Source organism: Taudactylus pleione, unplaced genomic scaffold (assembly GCF_031769625.1).
Source record: "Taudactylus pleione unplaced genomic scaffold, aTauple2 ptg000386l, whole genome shotgun sequence".
NCBI classification, from domain to species: domain Eukaryota; kingdom Metazoa; phylum Chordata; class Amphibia; order Anura; family Myobatrachidae; genus Taudactylus; species Taudactylus pleione.
Window position 1 is genome coordinate 3,859,285 of NW_028284787.1, and position 26,158 is coordinate 3,885,442.

The 26,158-nt window shown below is 38.5% G+C and overlaps 1 protein-coding gene across 1 annotated transcript in view; it reads right to left on the reverse strand.

Annotated features, from left to right (window-relative positions):
- The window catches only part of ABCA13 (ATP binding cassette subfamily A member 13), a 269,444-nt gene extending 248,011 nt beyond the window's left edge, over positions 1–21,433 (reverse strand). The window contains exons 1-3 of the mRNA XM_088445671.1: positions 21,274–21,433; positions 13,777–14,089; positions 3,031–3,145 (exon numbers count right to left, since the gene is read on the reverse strand). Of these exons, the coding sequence (XP_088301797.1) occupies positions 3,031–3,145; positions 13,777–14,089; positions 21,274–21,433 (588 nt within the window). The remainder of the gene's footprint in view (positions 1–3,030; positions 3,146–13,776; positions 14,090–21,273) is intronic.
- Between the last annotated feature and the right edge of the window lie 4,725 nt (positions 21,434–26,158).

Below are 26,158 nucleotides of genomic sequence, written 5' to 3' on the forward strand. Positions count from 1 at the left end.
AACAAAGTACAGATACTTCTCTAATGGTAGATTCCAGTGGGGATGAGCTAATATTGTGTGATGAGGATGTTAACACTGAGGAGGATGAAGATTATAATGATATCTTCCCAGTGTAGACATAATTAACAATGCTGTTATCCACCTTAAGCCCATTGGTAGCTTGTTTTGTGGGGGCCCAATCAAACCAAGCACTTCAGCCACAAAAGTGGCAGTCCCTGTCACAAACCTGAGAATTGCCACTCATGACTTTTCCAGGTCACCTCAGCACGTGTGATTAAATAAAATGGATCTGCCACCAATAATGGGAACTTTACTATTAAATACAGGGTAAGCCTTTGCTCTTACTTGCTATATGTTTATGCATTTTTAGTAAAATAGGTAACATGATAGGTACTGTAACATGGGCCAAATGAGGCCTTGGGTCATAAAAACACAGTTCCAGAACTAGAATTAATGTTTTAATTCAAGAATATCTTCAAAGTTTAGTTACAAAAAGTTACAAGATTATAATAATATTAAAATTAAAGGGTTCACACAATTACTGGCAAGTTCAAAGTAATAAAAGAAAATAACATATTTGGAGAAACGAACCACAACGTTGACATAGTGGTCCGGGGATGAGGCAGTCCCAATGAAAAACTTGGATCATCTGTACCTTATGATTGCCCTCTCAGAATGAACACAAACTATAGTTGAATCACAAATTTATGCCTGTCTTTTAGGCCACACCGACCCCCCTCCCTGGGGTGATTTTAACCCTTGTCAGCTCATACAGGGTTGTCCAGCTGGCTAAAGTCTCAGGGTTTCCCAGTCTTAGGAGGAGGGGTTAGGTAACTGTTCACTCCCTCCTGTTTGGAGCTCAGAGGTTAGGAGAGAGATTTGACACCTTGCTGGTCGGTCTGTCTCTCATTGACCTGTAAGCCTTACCCCCTTTTGGGTTATAAACAGACCCCCATTGTTGATCTCTAACCCTACGCAGAACAGAGAGCTTTTAATGACGGCTTATCAAGAGTCTGGACAGATGTGACATAATTTCTCTGGGCATCTTTCTTACATGCTACATACAGTTGGACACACTTATGGCTGAGGCAGGAAGACAGGACTTCCTACAATCTCTCTCACAACCTATCTGTCCATCATCAAAGGTTTGTCATTTCCTGCACACAAATAACATTACATGTACATTTACAAGGAAAAGTTACGGATTTGCTGACACAATCATGTGCAGTTATGCCCATGCGGATGCAAAATCTGCTTTTTTGCTACAGTCCCTGTTGTTGAACTGCTTTGTTTGTTAAACTGAGCATGTCCTTTTTATTATACAAAATAAGGGTGGGTGAAAGGGCCCAAGGAAAAACAAACTGGCATTGTTGACCACTTTTGTTTATTTGGGGACATTGCTGACGGTCTTTTCTGCATAGACACACATTTTCATCAGTTATTGCTCTAACAAATAACTAATTTGTAACACATTTTTAACCAGAAATAATGTTGTACCTCACAAAATATAAAAAAATAACAGAATTATGGAGTATATTTAGTATTTCTTTGTAATATGAACAAGAAGATACAAGGACATGTCTCAATTTTATTTTTTTATTAATCAATCAGTTGTTCATTCTTTTACCTGTCTTCCACTAAATACTCCACCTACAATTTTGTATACTGCCCTTAGGCCTCTGAGCTACAGTAGATCCCCTCATGCTCAGATTCTCTGGTGCACCTCTTAAAATGTTATTGAGGTTAATAATACTGTAGGAACAAAAACAGGCCCAAATGACATGATTTTAGCAGTGTTTATTATTTTTAAAAAAATATCCATAATCAAAACACATAAGGGTAGTTTTGGCAAAACCAAAACATGCCAATTAATTAGAACCAAAACATTGGGGTCCACACATGTCTGAAGTTGAAATATTTCTGATTGCGGGGAACTAAACTGAATTAATAGACTGCAATGATTATCAGTTTGAGGTTTGAATCTACCAATTTGGTGTGCTGGCAATTCAATACAACTGTTGCTGCTATGTTCCATGTCTGAGTGAGTTCAGTAATGCCAAAATTACTTTCCTTTCTTATCAACCACATACACACCACAGGTTGATTAGGGAGAATAAAATACTTTACTACCTAATGCTGCTAATTGTGAAACCTCACTATAATTTGCACTCTTTATATGAATTTACAGTCTTAAAAATGGTTTCTGAGAGAGCTGAAAAGTCGACAATTATGATGACTCAAATTTCTAAAATGCGATAAACATCAATTAAAATTCTTATTTGCTAGGAAAACAAGTAAAATATTGAGAGCCCTCTTTCTTTACTTCATATATATATATATATATATATATATATATATATATATATATATATCTCCTTGGCAGTGGTGTAGAAACCACTATATTGAATTATTAAGCTTTTTGGCTCCTACTTGGAATACCAACAAATTGCATGCAATACTGACCAGGTGGACCTTACTTCATTGTCTATGATGACATCTTAACAACAATACATTTTTGTTGCATTTAATATACTTTTGTACATTAAATGTAAACAGATAAAGCCCTGGTACATAAAAAAATAATAAGTATTCCCTACCACCCACTCCTTTTGGTTGTATTTTGTACCCTCCCCCATGCTTTTTAGTATCATATAAACTTTAACAAACTTCTATTGTCAAAAAAATTAAAATGAGAAGTGTGTCTATTTAGCAGAATATGAAGAACTGTCTATCAACATAAAATATAACATACTGTACATAAAAACGTAAAAAACAAACAAAATTGTATCTTTATCTAAATTCTGGAAATATCCATTGAAATTAGGGACAGTAGTCAACTATATCGCTCATTTACTAAAATTGTATTAAAATTAAATATACCAATAGCAAATATCTAAATTGCCAAGTGTCAATGCAAATTTTCACCTAAATTGAATTCTAGTAGTACAAGGCCTTTTGAGGTTATGATTTTTAATTACAGAAAAAATCATTTATCCATTCTTTTGTAATGTATAAAATGTTTTTGATTACCTCCTCCAGATGAATTTCCTTCTCATAAACAAGTTTTCGTACCATACTAGCAACACTAATGATCCATGCCAGCATCATTATCAGCGGGAAGAAGAAACCAATGTGGTTAAGGAAACTGAAAAAAAAAAACTGAACATTTGTTATTAATCCCAATCTAAATTTTTCCCTTGTACTTAAAAAAGTTGCTGAAGAACATGACATTGAATTAACTACCACTTTTTCCAATAAATGGAATTGTCTACATCAGTGGTTCTCAAACTCGGTCCTCAGGACCCCACACAGTTCACTTTTTCCAGGTCACCCAGCTGGTGCACAGGTGTATTCATTACTCACTGATAAGTTTTAAAAGATCCACAGGTGCAGCTAATTATTTCACTAGTAATTATGTGAGGAGACCTGCAAAACATGCACTGTTTGGGGTCCTGAGGACCAAGTTTGAGAACCTGTGGTCTACATGGACCATGGTTCATTATAACATCCATAATAATGTATATACAGAATTTGTGTATAATGCCATTTGTAAATACACCTCTGTGTTAGTTATTCACTTATAAAACCGATTGATAAATTGGTTTTAGGCACACAATGTGACCGGTCATATTTGCCTATTGGATGAAGTACTTTTAATACCAATTTTTAGTAGGCAACAAAATTGATATTTAAATGTTATGGTCCTGGCACTGGAAACCAACCCACCCCAGACATCCATGACTGGGGGTATCATTCAGGGACATCCACAAAAAGAAGGCCTTATATCCTCTAATCTTAGAATAAAGTTGCACAGCTATGCTAGAGCAGGCCTGGACAACCTGTGGCTCTCCAGCTATTGTAAAACTACATGTCTCAGCATACCCTCCCACTGATCAGCTGGTAAAGCATGCTGGGACTAGTTTTACAAGCATGCAAACTTACAGGGATGAACATTTCAGCATATACATGCTAAACAATTTATTCAATAAATAAATCTTAGCACAATAACAGTATAAATCAAACTAATGACATATAAAACGCAGCCCCACAATAAAATATACAGTAGCAAATCTAAAATACTTAAATATACACCCATGAGATTATATTTACATTATAATCTCTAAAACTGCAAACTTGTAATACCATTAGAACTTTAAGGGCCTGATTCTGAGTCAGATGCAATATAGATATTAGAAACAATGGTGAATTTTGTTCTACTGTCTATGCATTTAAATCAAATTGAGCATGTGCCCACAGTGTGTGAACATAGAGTCGCTGTACCAACTGAGACACATGGTCTCAGAAAAGTCTTAAAAATGTATTGGACATTCCAGTGTGGTGACGGTTAAGTGACTTTGTGTCTTTGTGGACACAGGGAAATGATCTGACATATGGCCGTGTTATGGGAGTTTCACAGGTGTGTCATTGAAGTGGTTGCAAATTCAGATGCATAATCGCTCAAACTAGAGGCCATACTCTGATGGACAGTTTGCACATAACATGGTTCTGGTGCAAAGATAAAGTTGCACCAAGCAGTATTTGAGTATCTCAAAGTGGGCATCACAGTCCTTGCACATTCATGCTGTACACTAAGGAAGGGCTTGTAGTGGAATTTGCACAAGTCACAAAAGCAAGACAGACAAAAGTCACATACAAGGATGTTGCAGCATCCGACTTACAATCAGGCCCTACATTTATTACAAATGCTGAAAACCTTGGCCTTTTTTAAAAAAGGAGTTTTTAAAATATACAGTTGGTACATAATTGGCTAAAATTTATTGATTAGAAATAAAGAACCTGCTCTACCAAGCTACCCTAGCTTTATTTCATCACCAGAGACTGGATGCTACCATTTTTTCATCAAATACAACTTACAAATACAGTTCGTAAAGAGACTACTAGGTATAGTGGCTTGCAAATCTTATGCTGCCAATCCACTAGGTGATTTTGACAGGCGATTGCATGATAACGATGTCGTTATCGTGCAATCAGTTGCAAATCGTCCACAAATCGGGCAGTAAAATTTTAAAAACGACAAGTGATGCGCCTGCCCGCTGGTCGTATTTAATACCAATCATCGTCCGAACATGTTGGTCAACCTTAGGACCGCCGTCAGGTTGCCATGTTCGGGGATGATTGATCTTTATACACTGAACGTGCAGTGTACACACTTCACCCCTAGGGGGACGACGGCACTATTATGATGTCGTAATCGTGCCGTCGTCCCCGCATCTTGTTGTGGATGGGCAGCTTTAGTCTTATCTACATCAGGGTAATAGTTAAAATATTCCTGACATTCATGATTTGCCATGAATAAAGGGGCCTATCCATTGTGAACAACCTGACCAAAACCAGGAGATTTTGGTCGGCTCGTGTAAAAGGTCGTGTAAGGGATAAGCTACAAACGTCCTGCGACGCACACTCCCGTGAACAACTGTCGGAGTCTTTTGCCGTTCAAACATACTGGTCAATTTCTGTATACTGCTGAACGACTTTAGAAACTTGTTCAGTGGATATGCAGTGAATGACCAACGGTGAATGGCAAACTACTTCTTTAATGAATATTCACGGCACTCATTAAAAGTTTGGTCCTTGGTCTATAAAGAAATTGTTCACAAAAGTATATCATGTTTGTGAACGACTTTTGCATGAAAGACTGTGAACGACTTTTGCATGAAATACTTTTTTTTGGTAGGAAAAGTCTTTGGTCTCTGGTCTTTCACAAAAAAAGTCTTCTAATGGATAGTCCCTTTAAGACCTCTTGCTTGAGCATAGTCCCTTAACCATTTATTGTCTACTCCTTCATCCTCCCCATGCAATGTAGTGCAAAGTTTCCCACCAACCAGAATCCTTTCATTTTACTACATGTTGATTATAACTATCTCGCACAGTCATGTATAACAATGGGCCTCAAGCTCATCAAACACTCATTATTGTGCACAAAGTAATTGGTAGTTCCAATGCTTCTATACGATATGGACATGTGTTAATCAATGTCCCAGGTGGAGTTCTTGGCAGGTGCTGACAATTTAACCATGTCAATAATATGACATTCCACCTTATGGAGTGAAACATTTGCCTGTTGACATTGTGAATGTCAACATGAGGGCGTGATACCATTTTTCCTGTTGTGTTTCACATTTTCGATATTTATCATGAGGTAAATTTTTTAATTTAAAATTTTTAAATTACACTGCATACTGAAAGTGTATTTTTAATCTAATATATATTTCAAGATGTAGTATACAGTAGATAGATCACAGTTAGAGTACAAATGATGCTGCCTGCTAAGAACATATTTGAATGTTATTGCTTGCTTCTTGTCAAAGGTGTACATTTTTGTTTCATACAACTACTTAATTGTACACTGATTTTGCGCTTACAATAATTTTCACACTCCAAATGATTTCCCATCTTTTTTCATTGGTAATTGCAGAAATTCTCATTTCATTTTTAATAATGTTACATATTCAGTAGTGGCTACTACCTGTATTTCCTGGGGCATCAGCCTATTAAAATTGTGCGCATGCATGGATTTGTGATCCCGCACATGTCCACAAATCTACAAGCAGGCTTCTAGGGACTGCATTAGCTGCAGCTCTTAGAAACCAGATAGGACTGTCATTATAGCAGGCAGTCACTAGTGGCTGCCCATTGAAAGTGCTCTCTCTGATAATTGCAGTCCCGACTGGTAGTTCCTAGTGGAGAACCCCCCCCCCCCTGGTACTGCCTATCCAGCTGTAAAAGATAATATGGGGCTGATTCAGTTGTGGGCAAACCAAAAGAAATTAGTAACTTTTCACATGGACAAACCTTGCTGCAATGCAAATAATGCAAGTATTTTTATCCATGCAAGATAAATACTGTATGCACTTGAAAGAAAATCTGCCCCATCTGCAGTGAAAATGGTTTTTCTAAGGTGCAAATTTACACCTTTTATTTTTTGTTTTGCTCTCAACTCTGCGAAAGCCCTATGTGATCACTATTATTACAGCGATAAGCACCACAAAGAACTACTGTACAGTAATACCAGAGCAATAAATGTACATCTTTTTATTTTAGGCTACAACAACTGTGCTAAGGACAGTAAAATGTGAAAATGTAACTGGAATTTTCATTATCTATAATGTAAAAAGGTAATGTGTTTAATTTTGTTAATTTATTCTAGTCCTGTTATATGTTCTAATATTAAGTAATTACTCATGTTAAAGTATGAAAGGATCATTCATTTTTCAAAAACACAAAAATGCAGAGATGTAGTGCCTAATTTTCAAAACCAAATTCACATATTTGTTTATTTGGCATGAACAGATGGGAACACAAATGTTACACCGCCGGTCGGTTCAAATCCCAGCAGCGCCAGCCTGACGTGGAAGGAAATCCTGATCGTGCGAAAGGTAAGCATTTCCTAACCTAATCTACCCCCTAACCCTAACCCTTCATTAGGGTGCCTAACCCTAGCATCCCCCCGTGTCTAACCCTAATCCCCTTTCTAATTGCCTGATCTCTAATAACCTAATCTCTGGGGGTGTGCCTAACCCTAAGCCCCCCCCGAACCCTAAACCTAACCCCCCCGCTCGGCGCCCGGCATCCCTTCGATCGGGATTCCGGTTGCCGGTCTTCGTTGTAGGTTAATTAACCCTTGCCAGGATTCTGTAGTGGAGATGCCAGTGGTCAGCATATCGACCGCCAGCATCATAAATGCATACCGAACAGATGTACACCCACATTCCAGTTTTGGCAACTGCTAATGAAAAATGATGCTCCACCTACAGTGCTTATGTAGTATTATTGGTACACATAAAAATACTTAGTGCAGAAGTGTAAAAATGTGCTATGCCACATTTAAGGGTCTGATTCAGATTTGGGAAGAGAGTAAAGTGGCCTATACACTAGCGTTGGATCTCCGCGTTCCTGCGATTCTTCAACCCGGCATCTCAGGAATGGTGAAATCCAACATACTGGATTTCACTGATTCGCTGATCACGATTAAAATAGGATCGTGATTTGCAAGTCACCGATCCTCCGACGGATCGCAGAACATCGATGGCCATTGCTCAGCATTTCCTACCGGTGGATCGACGTTTCCGAGCTGAATGCAGGATTGGGCAATCCATCACTTAGTATATGGGGGCCTTTAGGAACAGCAAGTAAGTCTGGCCATACACTAGTACGATTTCGGGCCGATTGCGCAATTTTAGATGCCTCGTACGATGCAACGTGTGCAAATCGTGCTGTATTTAGGTACCAATATGATCCGATGCATGCTCCCGCAGCTGTTCTATTGTATCGTATGATCAGATGTGCCCGTATGATCTGTTGTATCGTATGCAGATCGTGTTGTGTATTTGTGCGAATTCGATGCATCGTTCCTGCGACCGGCGTCATTTGTTAAAAACAATAAAGACTGATGCACGCATGGGGGAGGGAGATCCGTGATTAATGCATCTGTCTTTAATAAATAAACACAGATACAGGGATGGTTCAGTAAGAACCATCCGTGCATCTGTGAAAAAAAAAAAAGCTTAAAAAAAAAAATGGTGTACCCCCCCCCCCAAAAGAGCAACCAGTCCCGGGCTTTCAGTGACCCAGTGCTGGTTGTGCAACATAAGGGGGACAAACGATGTAGGGGTCCCCTGTATGCAAGCACAACCAGCACCGGGCTAGTCAGAACCAGCCCTGGGTGCCAAAATATGGGGGACAAACAACGTAGGGGTTCCCCGTAATTTAATTTAACATGTAGAATTTCACCGATCCACCATCAGATCAGATAACATCGATGGCCACAAGTTGGCATTTCCAACCGGTGAATCAGCATTTCTGATCCCATCTCAGGATCGGACTATACGTTGCCTGGTGTATGGAGGGGTCTTAACTCTATTCCCAAATCTGAATCAGGCCCTAAGATACTTCTTTAAATAATTCAGATTTTGAGTTCATCTCCTAAAATACTGCTTATACCACATTAATGAGCTAGAGGACTACCCTTATAAAATGTGTAATTTTTGTGTGTATTAACCATGGTATCAGGACTATAGATAGACAGCAAAAAGGTTGACAATGTCTAGATAGATACCATGGGGTTTATTTACTAAAGTGAGAGTTTTTAGAAATGGAGATGTTGCCCATAGCAACCAATCAGATTCTAGCTATTATCTTCTAGAAGGTGCTAGTTGAATGTTAAGTAGAATTCGATTGGTTGCTATGGGCAACATCTCCATTTCTAAAAATGCTAATTTTAGTAAATATACCCCCATATGTTAGACAGTCAAAAGGTTAACAGGGACAAGTGTCGACTGGGACAAAAGGTTGACAGTAAATGTCCACATAGAAGAATGTTGACAGGTACAAATGGTCAACAAGGTCAAAAAGTTGACAGGAACATGGTCACCACACAAATGGTTGATGCCTTTTTTTATTTTTTTTTAGGGTTTGGTACTTATTGGAGGGTTAGTTTTAGGCACTTAACTCGATGGTGAGGGTTAGGCAATACCCCTGCAGCTAGGGTTAGGCACCAGGAGGGAGGGTAAGGAGATAGCTACAGTCAGGGTGAAGATTAGGGTTGGGACAAAAATGTGTTGTGAGTCAACCATTTTCATGTCGACATTTTGACCCAGTCAACCATTTTTACCTGTTGACTTTTTTCCATGTCGACCTTGACTGTGTCAACCTTTGTCCCTGTCATCCTTTTCTCCCTATCGACCTATTGCCTGTCTAACATCAGGGAGTAAATTTACTAAGATGGCAGTTCTATTTAGAAGTGATGTTGCCCATAGAAACCAATAAATTCCACATTGCTTCCCAATTATATTAACCTGAACCCCCAAGTCTACAGAACCTGATTTAAGACTAGGCCCACCCCAACCTACCTCAAGCAAAATTCCTGTGTGTCTAAATCATCCATAAGCCCCAAGGCCGAAAACCTTTTTTTGTGCTACCAACACCCACCCCCCAGTGGTCACAAAAGTATTGAAAGTATATAACCTCCTGAGCATCTATAATAAATTTTAACAAAAATAAGGAATTAATCCTTTACCAGGCGCTCAATCAACATACCTGCCACCCTTCTCACATTAACTTTCTTGACATTGCTCTCTCTGTTATTGACAACCAACTGCACACTAAAACATTTAGGAAAGAGGCTGATTGTAATGGGTTCCTTAACTATTCGAGCTGCCATTATCACAAATTGAAAAACAATATACCTAAGGGTCAGTATTTACGCTTAAAATTGAACTGCTCTAGTATTGATGTATATAAGGAACAAGCAGAAACTTCAGCTTTTCTAGAGCAGGGTTATATGATTAGAATACTAGAAGAAGCACTGGAAGAAGTGAAGGATCGTAATAGAACCTCTCTGTTAGTTTCAAAAGAAAGAATTCATTGTCATTTGTCTCCCAATTTAACGGCTGTTCACGTGAGATTAAAAGAATAATTCAGAATAATTTCCATCTCCTAAAAATGGACAGAATGCTTGCTCTTCATGTAGGTGACACCCCACAGTCACATTATGGACAGCTAGAAATTTGAGGAGTTTTCTCTCTCCTAGTTTCTTTGTGAAAGAAGGATTAACACAAAAAAATAAAGTGAATTCATGGCTTATTATTAGACCAAAAGGGAGCTACAAATGTGGCAGACAGTCTTGTATCACCAGTAAACATATTACCAATAAAAGTGTGTCAACTACTATGGGTAATAGATATAATATTGACAGATTCATTAATTGTCTCTCTATGTTTTTTATATACTTGATTACCTGTTAATGCGGGGGCCGCACAACTAGAATTTTAAATGTAAGGTTCTTGGAACATAGGCAGAACGTCATGAAAAGAATTGTCTGCATAGTGTATCAAGACATGTAGCTCAACAGCATGTTGGTGATGTCGGAGTGATATCTTTACAGGGCATTGAATAAATCCCCAGTACCCATAAAGGGGGTGATAGGTGCAATGCCCTGTACAGAAGAGAGGCATATTGGATCTTTCCATTGGGCACCTTAATGCCAGATGGTTTAAACAAAAATATAGAGCTCAATAACATCTAAACAGCTACTTGTTATGTTGCTCTGGTTACATGAGATCCATATCTGTGTATTTATTTACCCTTGTCCTTTGAGATGATCAATGGACTGACTGGAACTATTTGGGTTATGATATGTGCACATTAACGATGTGTTTGCTTAATTTATGTATTTATATCCCTATAATTATCAACTTGTAGTTTAGATAAATGGAAAGGATATAGCATCTAATGACGTTTAATTCAAAATGTTTATAAAAATTATTCACTCTGTATAGACCCGATCAGGATTCAAACCCGGGCCTGGAGGCTGAATGCGACAAGAGTTGTGCTGGCTAAGCCATTGGCCAGCTAGTTTAAATATCTGTTTCTGCTGTATCCCTTATAAGACATGTCCATTGTTATATATGCACATCCATGATGTGTACCTGTGTACCTAGCATATCTTTAAAAAAAAAATTTATAGTTTGGATAAACAGATATGATATACCATTTGATGACGTTAAATTTAAAATGTCTATAAAAATTATTTATTATGTATGAACCTAATTGGGATTTGAACCCAGGTTTGGGTGTTGAATGTGATAGGAGTTTTACTGACTGAGCCATTGGCCAGACAGTTAAAACACCAATCCTCGCTGTATCCCTTATAAGACGTGGGACAGAAAATAGATCTGTATTTAAACTTTGCTTGAGTGATGCTATTTCTTGATAGAGAGATAAATATATATTTTAACCTTTTATTATACTGTGACTGTTATATATACTAATACTCTAGTCAAACCTTCTATTTTAAATTAAATTATTTTAAATTATTATTCATGTATTTTTATAGATTGAATGTATATAATTGGTTAGAAGTGGTATAAGGAACTGAACACAGGTGTTTAAACTTGGACTGTAATTATCAGCTGATTGATGCAGGACATCCATTGGCTGAATCACATTTAAATAGACACATGTTGAGTCAATATTTTTATCCATCTTCTGAAGAAATCGTCACGCTATATTGATGGAGAAACAAATCAAGGATTTTACCCTGGGACTTACAATAATATATCTGAGTCCCCTGCGTTATATGGAACATCTGCTTGGACTCTAATCCTGTTTCCCAATATTACTACGATTTAATACTTGCATAAGTTGGGAATCTAGAGCCTGCTGGACAGAGCTTTTTAATTGAACATCGTGTGTGGCAGCGAGAACTGGAAGCCCCAGGAGTTGCACTGTTGATCTGCACGGGGAGATCTGTGAGTAGCGCACAGCTTGCTAGCCACTTTACTATCATCACTCACTTGTTCCCCATACCATCCACAATATTCCTGCTTATTGTATTGGGCTACAATCATGTGGAAATAAGCCAGAAATCCATTGGAGGTGATTTACATCATTTGGAAAGAAACCAACAATAAGAAGTTATTTTATACTTCCCCTTGTACATCTGGATTAAATATTCTGATTAATAATATAAACTCTCATTGAAGGGCTAAAGAACTGCATACCTATCTGGAGTGCTGGACTATAAACTGATGGCTTTTTAAAAGAGTCTTTGGAGTTCCAATATCAATTATAACTCAGGGGCATAGCTGATATATATTTATAGTTTCAATGTTTTAATGCTTTGTGTAGACAACAGTCTTTTTTATATAAATGTTGCAATATATTTGTGATTTGTTTAATTAAATGTTACAATATATATTGATGTGTTTATAAACCAATTTATGCGCACCCATTAGGAAGGATCATTTCCTTCCAATACACATATATATATATATATATATATATATGTATATATTATGGTCTGCAGCACTGTACTAACCATGGCACATGCCCCTAACATCACCCCTGTGAATCTCGCAGCACTGTACTAACCATGGTACATGCCCTTAACATCACCCCTGTGAATCTCGCAGCACTGTACTAACCATGGTACATGCCCCTAACATCACCCCTGTGAATCTCATTTCAATATATAGACTCCTATGTATCAGAGTTTCTGCAGAATTGTATGTATTGTTCCTTTGTACGAATAGCACAATGCAAGAGATTTCACAGAAATCTCTGGCAGAGTGCTAATTAGGGCTGCAGATCACAGTCCCAATTATAATCAATGGGGACTATGATCTCTGCCCTATGTACCAAACTCCAAAAAGCAAAGCTTTTCGGAGTTTAGTCCCGGTATTTTACGTAATCTTCATATGGTGTAAACTGCTTTAAGCCTTTGGAGGCTTCCAAGCAGGAGATAGATCTCTCTCCCACATCTTCTGGCTGGCAACACTGTGCACAGCTACCAAATGCTGGGGATGTAACTTGCAGGGACAGTGGTTACTGCAACCGCTGTCCCTGCAAGTTCCCCTTTGAACATAGCAGGGATATTTTCATTAAACATTTAAATACTGTATCCCCAGCAATATGGATCCTTAATCATTGCAGCAGTGCTGTGATTATTATAATATAGGCCCCTTAGTCTTACAAAATTATATATATATATATTCTTTAATTAAGTGATGCAAAGTGCATCAGAGCAAGTAGCCCATGTGTAGTCAGAAACATCCTAATCCGTCAATCTTCACCCTGCTAAAGTTGGAAAATGTTCTAACTGTATAGATACTGCTATTTGGACATAAAGATCAATGCAGTTCCTGTAAAAACAGACACATTTACACAAATATAAACAAATGATGTTACCAAATGACATATATACTACTAGGGCGGATTTTGTTTTTTCTCTAAAGGTTTCAGGGGATGTTTACTTACAGGTCACGTGTGTGACATGGATAAGGCATTGCTTGAACCTGGACTTCTGGTTCAAATATTTCTGAGCCTGTCTGTAGAGAAATGATGGCTCTGTCAATCATATCTTGAATTGGAGCAAAGACATGGCTATATGTGAATCCTTTTCCAGGAAGCCTTCGAGGATGAGATCTCCAAATTGGATTTTTAATTACATTGGTTTTCATACTGTATAGTGCATTTGTTCTAATTGTATACTTTACATGAGGTGGAAGTTCTTTTCCTGAATATTTTCTGTATGTCTGTGTCCTTGAGGAAGACAAATTAAAAATAATACCTATGGAAGAAAAACAATATTTTACACATTATTTGTTATTTTGTAACTAGTTTTAACTTAAATATTTATCAAACTAGGCAGGGAGTTGGCAACAGTAACTCAGCAAAAAAAAGTGCAGGATGTGAGGTAAACATGTGACATGCATATATTTTCCTGGTATGTAGGGAGGTCCATAAGTGTGGAGACACAATTATAAAAAGGAAATGAGTAAGGAAATATTAATCCAGTTTCTACACATATGATATTGGAGTGGGGGAAAACTTTTTAGGATATGTCGCCAGTATGAAGGCCATCTTGAAGTCAGCCATCTTAGATGCAACTTTAATTTTTAATTGGGAAAGTAGTCATGTGACATCAAACAGATGCAGAATTTAATAAGAAAATCAATGGTGTTCTTTGTTTTAATGTATCTTTATTCATTCTAAAGTTTTAACATAAAGTTTATAGGATATGTTTGAAGTGCTGTCCACCATGTTATAGTGTTAAAGCTCTTTTCCCATTCCCGATGAACCTTGACCAACATATCTGGCTGAATCTGAACACAGGCATCAACAATTTATTGTTGCAGATGATAATGATCTTGTATCTTTACAGCATAAACACATTCCTTCAGGTAACCCCACAGAAAGAAATCCAACAAAGTTAAATCTGGGGATCTTGGTGGCCACTGGGCTGGATTTCTATGGCCAAACCACATTTGAGGAAACTGCACATTTGCCTCATCACTAAACAATACATGGTGTGGAAAATGAGGGTTCAGTTGAAGTTGCTGTGTTATACAATGTGCAAGCTCCACCCGACGGACTGGGTCATCTTCAGTCAGGTGTTGCAACATTTGAATCTTATAGGGGTGCCACTTATGTGTAGAAAAAATTCTCAAAATGGCCATATAACTAACCAAACATTCATGAGACAGATGACGAGTGCTACTTTGTGGGCTCTTTGAAAATAATGCCAGCACAGCAGTTGTTGTTGCTTCATAGGTAACAGTTTTTGGACATTCACTGTTTGGTTTATCTGCAAGTGATCTGGTTTCTTTAAATTTGGCAAGGAGTTTGGCAACTGTACCGTGAGTAATGGGTGTCCTATTTGAGTGACATTAGCAGAAATTATCTGCAGTAGCACATGTCATTCATTATCCAGACAATCTCAATGTTTTCTTTGTGTTAGTGCCATTGTTATTAATGTCACTACCTACAAAAGAAAACTCAGTTAAAACTCAAGAATTAATAAAGATACATTAAAACATAGAACACTATTGTTTTTCTTATGAAATACTGCATCTGTTTGATATGTCACATGACTACCTTTCCAATTAAAAAGAGTTGCATCCAAGATGGCCAACTTCATGATGGTCGCCATACTGGTGACATACCCAGTAACCAGTGCAGTAATCAGAGTATGTAGCCAGTGACTTTATGTCTCTGCATATCTCTGCAATTACAACATAAACTTCAATCACAGATAGAGCATTTACTTATACCAACATATTGTAATACAAAATTGTTTTACAGTATGAAGCTAATTAGACAAAATGGATTTCTCAGTTTCTCAGGCTATGTCAGATAGATATCGCTGCAGTAACTTGATAATATGTATTTGTGGATCCATCCCTACTGTACATTTTTGGTGAACAATTAGGCTATTGAAACTAAAAAAAGTAACGAATTGCAACGTAAATCTATCGCGAACATGTCTCCAAGTTCTATCAAATGTTGACCATGGCGAGGTGTAAATTCATTTGGATGACCACATCTGGTATTGAAAGGGAAAGTGTTAATGATAGGTATGTGGTACTTTACAGCTTGATTTAATTTACAGTATAATTTTATATCTTATCAGCCATATTTATGAATGCACTAGCTGAAGTACCCGACATTGCCTGGGTTAAAATGTTAAAGTTATTACATTTTATTATGTGATGTCATCCAAATCCATACAGTGCAAGGCCCAGAACAGGCTCCCTGGGTCAAAGTTCTTCCCTGTGCACTCTGCCATGAGGTGTGACTGGCACTCCATTAAGCATCCCAGACCGATTGCTAACCCTATGTGAAGATGTCATCCAAATCCATCCAGTGGAAGACCCAGAACAGGCTCCCCAGGTTAAAGTTCTGGCCAGCATCCTCCAGTCAAAGGTTTGCCCAGTGTTCACCAATGAGATTTCCGACCATGATCTCTATACCCTAGTATGTCTACTGGGATTGAATGTTACTACTCTGTGAAGTTTTTGTCCAAATCCATCCAGTGGAAGTCCCAGAACAGGCTCCCCGATTCAAGGTTCTGCCCAGTGTACATGAATGGGAGATCCATCCAAGACCTCAACCATCTAGTATGTCTTCTGGGATCCAATGTTACCACTGTGAGTTTTCATCCAAATGATGTGATGTTATACAAATCCATACAGTGGAAGGCCCAGAACAGGCTCCCTGGGTGAAAGTTCTGGCTGGTGCACTCCACCGTGAGGTCCATTGGGACCCCAAGCACTCCATTAAGCATCCCAGACCAATTGCCACCCCTCTGTGTTTTCATCCAAATGCATCCAGTGGAAGGCCCAGAACAAGTCCCCCAGGTCAAAGTTCTGGCCAGCATCTCTGGTCAAAGTTCTGCCCAACGTACGCCAACAAGATTTCAGACCAGGACCTCAAACCCCTAGTTTGTCTTCTGGGATCGAATGTTACCACTCTGTGAAGTTTTCATCCAAATCCATCCAGTGGAAGGCCAAGAACAGGTTTGAGGTCAAAGTTCTTCCTAGCATACTTCAATGGGAGATCCAACCAGGATCTCAACCCCCTAGTATGTCTTCTGGGATACAATGTTACCACTCTGTTTAATCTAAAATAATGGATTTAAACTGTACATTTTATATTGGATATATTTATAATAATTATTGTAATATATTTTAGGTGAATGTGGATTTTATGAACATAAAGCACCTTCATTTTTATAATAATTTATAAAATCATGTAAAAATTTATTCATGCTCTATTGTGTATATATTGTTTTAGAATTATGGAATATCGGTTGATGATTTTATAATACTGCATACCCCCGCTTATATACCTACCTATGACAAGGCTTTTATATAAATAGGAACTCTGACAAAATGGCATCCGTGAGTCTAATGATATAGACTATGCCAAAATGGCCACCACTATTTATCCTCTAGTGGCGAGAGGAAATGCCTGCCATTCAGGCAGCACAATATGATCGTGTGCTGGATAGAGAGGAGGAGAATATACTCCCGGATAAGTGATATGTTAGAGATCTCCAAACAACACTCGCGAGGTATGGGTGTTCCTGCGCATGTGCGGTAATGGTCAAAATGGCGCCCGTGGTTGGAAATCCGGCTCCAGCCCAGTATGGGCATGTACAATTAATGGGTAAGGTATATAAAGCAGTGGGGTATCCCTTTGGGTGATCCTCCTGATGAAGTCCTACCAGAGTGGCGTAAGAGACAAAACGCATTGAGGAAGTGGGGACCTCTGTCCGCGGATGCTGTGACTTTTTCATATAAGCCAGTTTTGAACTCTTTTAATGTAATTATGCATTTATTTGTATGCTCCCATTGTGTGTCTTTATAAATTGTCTCTGATAATACACTATGAGAGTGTTCTTTCTCTCCTATAAATACATTAATGAGCTTGGACCAAAAGCTTTACCTAAAAATTCCAAGAGGGAGATACAGAGATTTCAAGGACAATATACTACATGCTTGTCTTCTAGTATATTATGGTATGCATACTAAGTGTTTATGGTGCGTGTATAGAATCAATAAAAATATTACACTATGAGGTGCTACTTTTTCACCTTTTGTATTGCATGAACATCGGGAACCTCACAACAATGGTCCATTTCTTGAGCGCTCACTGTTGATATCAGGACCATAGTGGATGATTATATTGAACTTCTAACTTGAATTAACAGTTGTGACTAGTACTTGTATAGGTGAAATATATATATATATATATATATACACACACACACACACACAGTATCAGGGGTGTAACTAGAACTTTTTGGACCCTATAGCAACATTTTTAAGGCCCCTCCCCTAACTTAGGTCTTACACAGTGCCCACAGTAGTAGTTCCCCTAAAACACTAAATGCCCACTGTAATGGTGCCCCTTATGCAATGGCCACTGTAATGGTGCCCCTTACACAGTGCCCCCAGTAGTAATAATTCCCCCTGTAGTAATGCCCCTAGTAACAATGTCCCCTGATAATAATGCCCCTAAAAGTAATGCCCTCTGTAGTAGTGCCAGCAGGAGTAATGCTCCCTGCAGTGCCCCAGTAGTAATGTCTCTTGAAGTGTCCCCAGTTGTAGTGCTCCCAATAGTGCCTCCAGTAGAAAGGCCACTGTAGTGTCCCCATATGATGCCCCCAGTAGTAAGGCCCCTGTAATACCCCCTGTAGTGCCCACAGTAGAACCCCCCCCACGGACACACATACACACAAAAAAACAATACTTTCCTTAAACCCCTCTCCAGTGCCTGCTGCCGTCCATCCCCGAAACTCCCAAAACTCCAGAAACTATGGGAGTGATGTAATGACATCACTCCCATAGTGCACTGTTGGACCCGGAAGCCAGGGCTCAGGAGTGAGCTCCATCCTCCAGCTGGGGAGAGAGAGAGGAGAGAAGGAGCCAGATGCCCGCTGGTAACACAATCTCAGCGGGCACCTAGCAAATGGAGGGTGCAGGGGGTGCGATAGTTGGGCCAGAAGGCCCCATACCAATCAGGCAGACTCAGAGTCACCCTCTAGTGGTCGCCGCCCCTAGGTAGCTGCCTAAGCTTGCCTAATGGAAGCACAGGCCCTGTTCATGAATAATACATTATATAAAGTGCATCCAAGTCACTGTATGAGTCACTATAATCTCTATAGAAGAATATATTTGATGCTAAATACTTTATTTTTTAAATGAAAGCAGTACATTTGATGAGATCTTTTTTTAACAAACTATATGTGGTCATTGTACAGCTACACTAATGGAGTGGTATATCTTCAGATATATTCCTTTTTGCCACATGAGACAAAGATCCAGCCTCCACGGCATTAGGCCAATCAGCCAGATCACTCAGTGTATCTTTTTTTGTAGAGCAAATTTTGGGACAACTAGTATTTTTTCTGTACAGTATGTTCTATAATGAGGCAAACTGAGACAGGTATGATTAACAGGTCTTACTGTGTATGGCAGGGAAATTAACATGTGCAAAATTAGTCATCAAATGTTTGTTAGTTTGTGTAATAAACAAGAAAGCTGACATATCTGGTGTGCTTTTATGCCATACAGTGACTGTGTATGCTCATGTACTCAGCATTGATTAGCATAGGATATTTTTTTTCCCAAAATCTATACATTTTGCCGATGCATGGTGAAGCCTGTCTGTCATTTCTACATACAGTGCATCCAGAAAGTATTCACAAAGCTTCACTTTTTATTATGTTACAGCTTTATTCCGAAATGGAATAAATTCATTGTTGTCCTCAAAATTCTACACACAATACCCCATAATTATAATGTGTAAAACATTTTTTGAGATTTTTGCAAATTTAATAAAAAATAAATAAACTAAGAAATCACACGTACATAAGTATTCACAACCTTTGCTCAATACTTTGTTGATGCACCTTTGGCAGCAATTACAGCCTCAAGTATTTTTGAATATGATTCCAAAAGCTTGGCACACCTATCTGTGGGCAGTTTCGCCCATTCCTCTTTGCAGCACCTCTCAAGCTCCATCAAGTTGGATGGGAAGCGTCGGTGCACAGCTATTTTCAGATCTCTCCAGAGATGTTCAATTGGATTCAAGTTTGGGCTCTGGCTGGGCAAATCAAGCACATTCACAGAGTTGTCCTGAAGCCACTCCTTTGATATGTTAGCTGTGTGCTTCGGGTCAATGTCCTGCTGAAAGATGAACCGTTGCCCCAGTCTAAAGTCAAGAGCGCTCTGGAGCAGGTTTTCATCCAGGATATCTCTGCACATTGCTGCATTCATCTTTCCCTCTATCCTGCCTAGTCTTCCAGTTCCTGCCACTGAAAAAAATCCCCACAGCATGATGCTGTCACCACCATGCTTCACTGTAGAGATGGTATTGGCCTGGTGATGAGCGGTGCCTGGTTTGCTCCAAACATAACGCCTGGCATTCATGGCAAAGAGTTCAATATTTGTCTCATCAGGCCAGAGAGTCCTTCAGGTGCATTTTGGCAAACTCCGGGTGGGCTGCCATGTGCTTTTTACTAAGGAGTGGCTTCCATCTGGCCACTCTAATATAAAGGCCTGATTGGTGGATTGCTGCAGAGATAGTTGTCCTTCTGGAAGGTACTCCTCTCTCCACAGAGGAATGCTGTAGCTCTGACAGAGTGACAATCGGGTTCTTGGTCACCTCCCTGACCAGGGCCCTTCTCCCCCGATCACTCAGTTTAAACAGCCAGCCAACTCTAGGAAGAGTCTTGGTGGTTCCGAACTTCTTCCATTTACAGATGATGGAGGCCACTGTGCTCTTTGGGACCTTCAAAGCAGCATACATTTTTCTGTACCCTTCCCCAGATTTGTGCCTTGAGACAATCCTGTCTTGAAGGTCTACAGACAATTCCTTTGACTTCATGCTTGGTTTGTGCTCTGACATGCACTGTCAAGTGTGGGACCTTATATAGACAGGTGTATGCTTTTCAAAATCATGTCCAATCAACTGAATGTTCCACAGGTGGACTCCAATTAAGCTGTAGGAACTTCTCAAGGATGATCAGTGGAAACAGGATGCACCTAAGCTCAATTTTGAGCTTCATGGAAAAGGCTGTGAATACTTATGTACATGTGATTTCTTAGTGGGTTTTTTTTATTAAATTTGCAAAAATCTCAAAAAAACTTTTTACACTTTGTCAATATGGGGTATTGTATGTAGAATTTTGAGGACAAAAATGAATTTATTCCATTTTGGAATAAGAGTGTAACATAACAAAATGTGGAAAAAGTGAAGCTTTGTGAATACTTTCTGGATTAACTATAATTTCTAAGATCTAATGTTATTTAGTTAACATTTGGATCATAGATTTAAGTGCAAGTTGTCCAGAATTATTCAACAGAAAAAAATAGAGGAACCTGTTTCAATTGATACAGTACATTTACATGTCTTTTTTCTCTTTACACTAAATAAATTATATACAGTATACTGTACATTACTCACCAGCTAGAAAATCATTCTTCAGAATCATTGACTTTGCTTTATTTTCCAAAGCTTCGGAAGTGTTAATGGGCAGAAAGCGATCAAAAGAGAAACATGAAGAAATATTTATCATAAATTGTGTAAAGTAATTGGTTTCTCGAACAAATGAGCTATTTAACATCTTTCCAATTGTGTGATCTGAAATTAGAGAGAAAAGCATTGCATGTGTATTGTGGTTTCCAGCAATACATTTCAAAATGTAAAAGATACATATAAAATAATGAAATGTTAATATCCAGAACTGCTTAGGGCTCAAGCTGTGATTATTGGAAAAGACAGCACATGTTGCGAGAGAGAGGCTTTAACATTTATTCCACTGTATATAATTTGGGAATTGAAAATGAGTTACAAGTTGCTTTTCTTATTATGACGTGATGTTCTGTTTATGTAACTTATATTTTAAATTGATAGTGAAGCTTATACTTCTTTGGAACACCTCTACACAGGCATAATTCTATCAATTCACTAGAAACGAGTCTGTTATAAATGTTTGGCCATGAAGTGCATTAGTAAAATCCATGGCTCCTACCGAACTGATAGGATACAGTCTCATGAACATTAGTTGTGTCCATAAAATAGCATCTTCTTCTTTGTGTTGGTCAAAAGTGCCCTTACTTTATTGTTTGCGACCATTATTCAAATTGTCATGAAATTATACAACTAAGGTCTATCCACCATTTGTTTTTTACACACAGTGAAGACTTCTTTACAATTCAAGAAAATTAAATTTTAGCTTCGGACGCTACCCACAGGGGGTAAGGTTCCAGATGGGTAACTTCAGGCAATAGAACATAAAATGAACATATCAAATGCCTAGTGTCTATTAAAAGTATATAGCTATTTTAAACCCACATAAAAACCAATATGAATGGTCACGGTAAAAATATGCAAACATTTAATATACAAGATAAAAGACAGGCAAGATACACAACTTCAATAAAAATGATATCCAAGAATCATGATAAAAAATTATATTGAATAAATAATAAAATATTGGCAGGTAGTTGCTTTACCAGACAATGGAGGTAAATATGCGTGAAATAGTAATTACAGAGGAGTGGTCCATATCTCGCGTCTCTGTCCAAAGGTTTTCTCTGCCCTCGGTAAAAAGCCAAACTCAGCTCCTCCTCTCCTTCCAATGTGTTTTGGGGACCGCCTGTCCCTTTGTCAAGGCATGGAGGAAATGTGTCCAGCTCCCTCTTTAAATAACAGTACTAATAGAGCCACTTCTGGTTCGGTAAGGTATATTTCCCCTTCAGATTTTGTACCTAGAAGTGACGTTAATGAGGGCAGAATGTAGTTTTCTGCCAATACTGTCCACCAAAAGAATATCTGACCATTTCCAGTTGTAGTGCTATTGGTTACTTGTCTGCTGTTTTGTACTGTACTGTTTTACCTTGTACTATCTTATTGTTTTGTCTTCTGTATAACACTGTGGACCACTTGTGGAGCCCTATACTGTAAGTAAATTTTAATAATAATAATCATCAACATCAATATGCTAATGAACATGTAGGATAAAGCTATTCATTTAAATATAAATAGGATGCATCTCTAAAGCACATTCTTTATATGCATATACACTCCCTTACTGTACACAACTTCCACCTGATCTCATCACCCCTAAATAAGTTTCTCAGGTGCAAGTTAAGAGTAACAACTAATGCAGACAGCTATGTTGGTACATACATAAGTCAAAGCTAATGTTGCAAAGAATTGTAAAGAACATTGGCCGAGTGCGTGCGTTCTCTCCCTTGCATTTCTTTCTGAATCAGACCGTGATACTACTGGTAACAGGTCCGGATATACAAATGTATGGATAGGGGTTTATATTACTGAAACAGCGGTCCAGAGATTTGGGGCAGCAAGTGTAGTAAAATCAGATAAGTGTGGCAACTGTCCATTAGCATATGTGGAGCCAGGGAGATAGCAGACAGGAATATAACAGCTCCCCAGGGAGAAGGAACATGCCCAAAGTAACTTAAGGCAGCAATGGGGTCCAGTCCGGCAGGCAGAGGTATAGAGAAGTAAAAGGGCCACTACACTGGCAAACAGGCTAGGCAGGTGGAGGCCGGGAGCAGACTGAAGTTCATGTGACATGCTCCATGGTGCCATGATTCATGGATAGAACTGTCCCAGCCATACTGTACATACATACTCAACTGTACATATTGGGTGTTGCGGCTCTGTTAGCTGCACCCCAAAACAATAAAAGTTTTAAAAATATGTATATTTTTTTTAAAATCTCAACTCTTTTATAACTAAATTGATATTTTTAAATGGAAGACTGTATGTTTTTGAGAGGCAGCATACATTACTGTACTTATTGGGTGTTGTGGCTCCATCAGCTACAACTCAAAATAATAAAGGTTGAAAAATATTTTTTTAATTTGTTTAAAAAAAAAAATCTCAAGTCTTTCATTCACTTGGTTTGGTTGCAGTTACAAGTTCAAGTATGGTAGCTTTGCTCTTGTCCTGGTGTAAACCAATCATGAATCAAAATATATAAAAGAAGAACAGGAACAATCCAATACTAGTGCTGGCTGTCATAGCACTTCTTCAACACTCTAAATTTAAAGAAAGTCAAGGGGTAAGAAGGAGTAAATAATGTTTGACAATCTTTAAGAAAACATCACCTCTAATTATGAAGAGAAAAATTACTGCCAAAAAATGTTATATTGCCAAAATACATCATATGCATTGGCATGAAAAGTCTCAGATCATGGCCTTTCTTTACAAGTTGTGGTCCTGCTACTGCTCTTTCATGCACTAGAATGCCTATTATGAAAGCAGGAGCCAAACACAATCAGTCATCTTCCGCAACCTCGCATGTAACTCCTTCTCACTCTGACTCTAGATGACTCACCTCTAAAACAGGCATATCAGTGCACAAAAAGAATACTAAGGCTGAAGAACAAATTGTGTGTTCACAAACTTCACAAAGAGTCTAAGGGTATCCATGAGTGATATGTGGGAGTCTGACACTGGTCTTCCATCATTTCTAAACCCGCTGCAAATGTGGGGATGAGAAGCACAAGTAAAGATGATGACATAGAAATTAAGCATGCTACTGTAGAAGTGCAACAGGGTGAGGGGGATATTTGTGTATCTGATGCTGGGGATGTTGATTATGAGGATGTTGTTTGTGTCAAAGTCAGCCACCAGTGGCATCTGTTCTTGTCCATGATGAAAAAGATGGCCATTGTCATGCCTGGGCAAAAGACTGAAAAAGCCACCTCTTTTATGTGGAATTATTTTTACCCAAATCCTGAGAACATTTGTCAAGCAATCTGTACCATTTGTGAAGCCAAAGTAAGTAGAGGTATGGATGTTAACCATCTAGGAGCCTCCAACCTGTTACATCATTTGCAGCAAGTTCATGCAAAGTTTTTGGAAAAATCTGGTAAAATAATAAGCAGTTCAGCATCAGCTAGCTCATTCAATATTCACTACCAACATCTTCATCATCAATATCCTCATTAATGATTGGAGGTAGTTCTCCTGCATTTAAATTGTGAAGGATAACTGACTCCTCCCCTACCAAGGATTTCCCAGAAGAATCCTTGTTCACTAGGGCTGGGGGTGAATCTTATATGAATAAAATTGAGTATGCTACTTTGTAAAAAGATGAGGGGAATAATTGTGTTTCTGACACTAATGAGAATGATGATGAATGTGTTGGACAAGAAGAACAAGTTGATAAAATTCAGGAGGCTGATGTTTGTGTTTGAGTAAGTCAGCACCAGTGGCAGCACTTCAGGTCAGTGATTAGAAGTGCATTTCCATGCCTGGGCAAAAGACAAAATAATCCACCTCTCTCATGTGGAAACATTTGTACCCAAATCCTGACAAGATTTGTCAAAGCATCAATACCATTTTTAGTGCCAAAGTAAGTAGAGGTAGGGATGTTAACCATATAGGCACCTCCTCCATGTTATATCATTTGCAGCAAGTTCATTCAAGTGTTTTATCAAAACCTGGAAAATCATATCAAGCAGTCCAACATCAGCTGCCAGCAGCATGGATAGGTATTAGCACATGCAATCTCCACCAACACCTTCATCATCAACCTCATTAGCAATTGGAGGTAGTCATGCATCCAATTTGCTAAGAAAATCTGCTTCCCCTATCCATGACTCCCAAGAAGAATCCTTAAAGTTGAATAATATGAAAATAAGCAATTCTCTTAGTATGTTGGACTTGTAGATCAAGTTCTTTTATTTGCTTCACCAGGACCAAAGGGTTTGCAATATCTTGCAACTGGATCACTACATTTTGGCTACCATGCTTGATCCTAGGTTTAAATTTTATGCAATGTCATTCTTTCCAACTGACACAGATCTTAAAAGAAGCAAAGAGCTCCTTGCAAGCAAGCTGTAAGCTCAAGTGTCAAATGGCACGATGTCTCCTGCTTCAGTTTCTCTTGCAAATGCTGCTGTCAGGAAAAAACTGACCTTTTCCAAGAGACCCATTGGTGAGGAATAGCCAACTCAGTGCACCAGAGTGAAACATTATGAAATATGGTCAGGTGTAAAAAATAATTGCCAACACATCAATAGAAAGCATAGAAGGCTGGACTAGCATTGGCTGGCATGCCCTATCTTTAGAAGTGTCCTATTTTAAAAATGTCAACTTCTTTTTAAAATGATTAATTGGCGTTATATCAGTGTTATGAATAATATCTTCAGCTGCAATTGCTTGTGAATTGACGCATCCTTCTGTCTCCTCTAACCTGCAGGTAAAGGACTACTGCTCCCAGCATATTCTTGCTGCATGATACTTGTAAAGGACTACTGCTCCGAGCAGCATATTCTTGCTGCATTATAATTGTTTGTCCCTGCCCGAG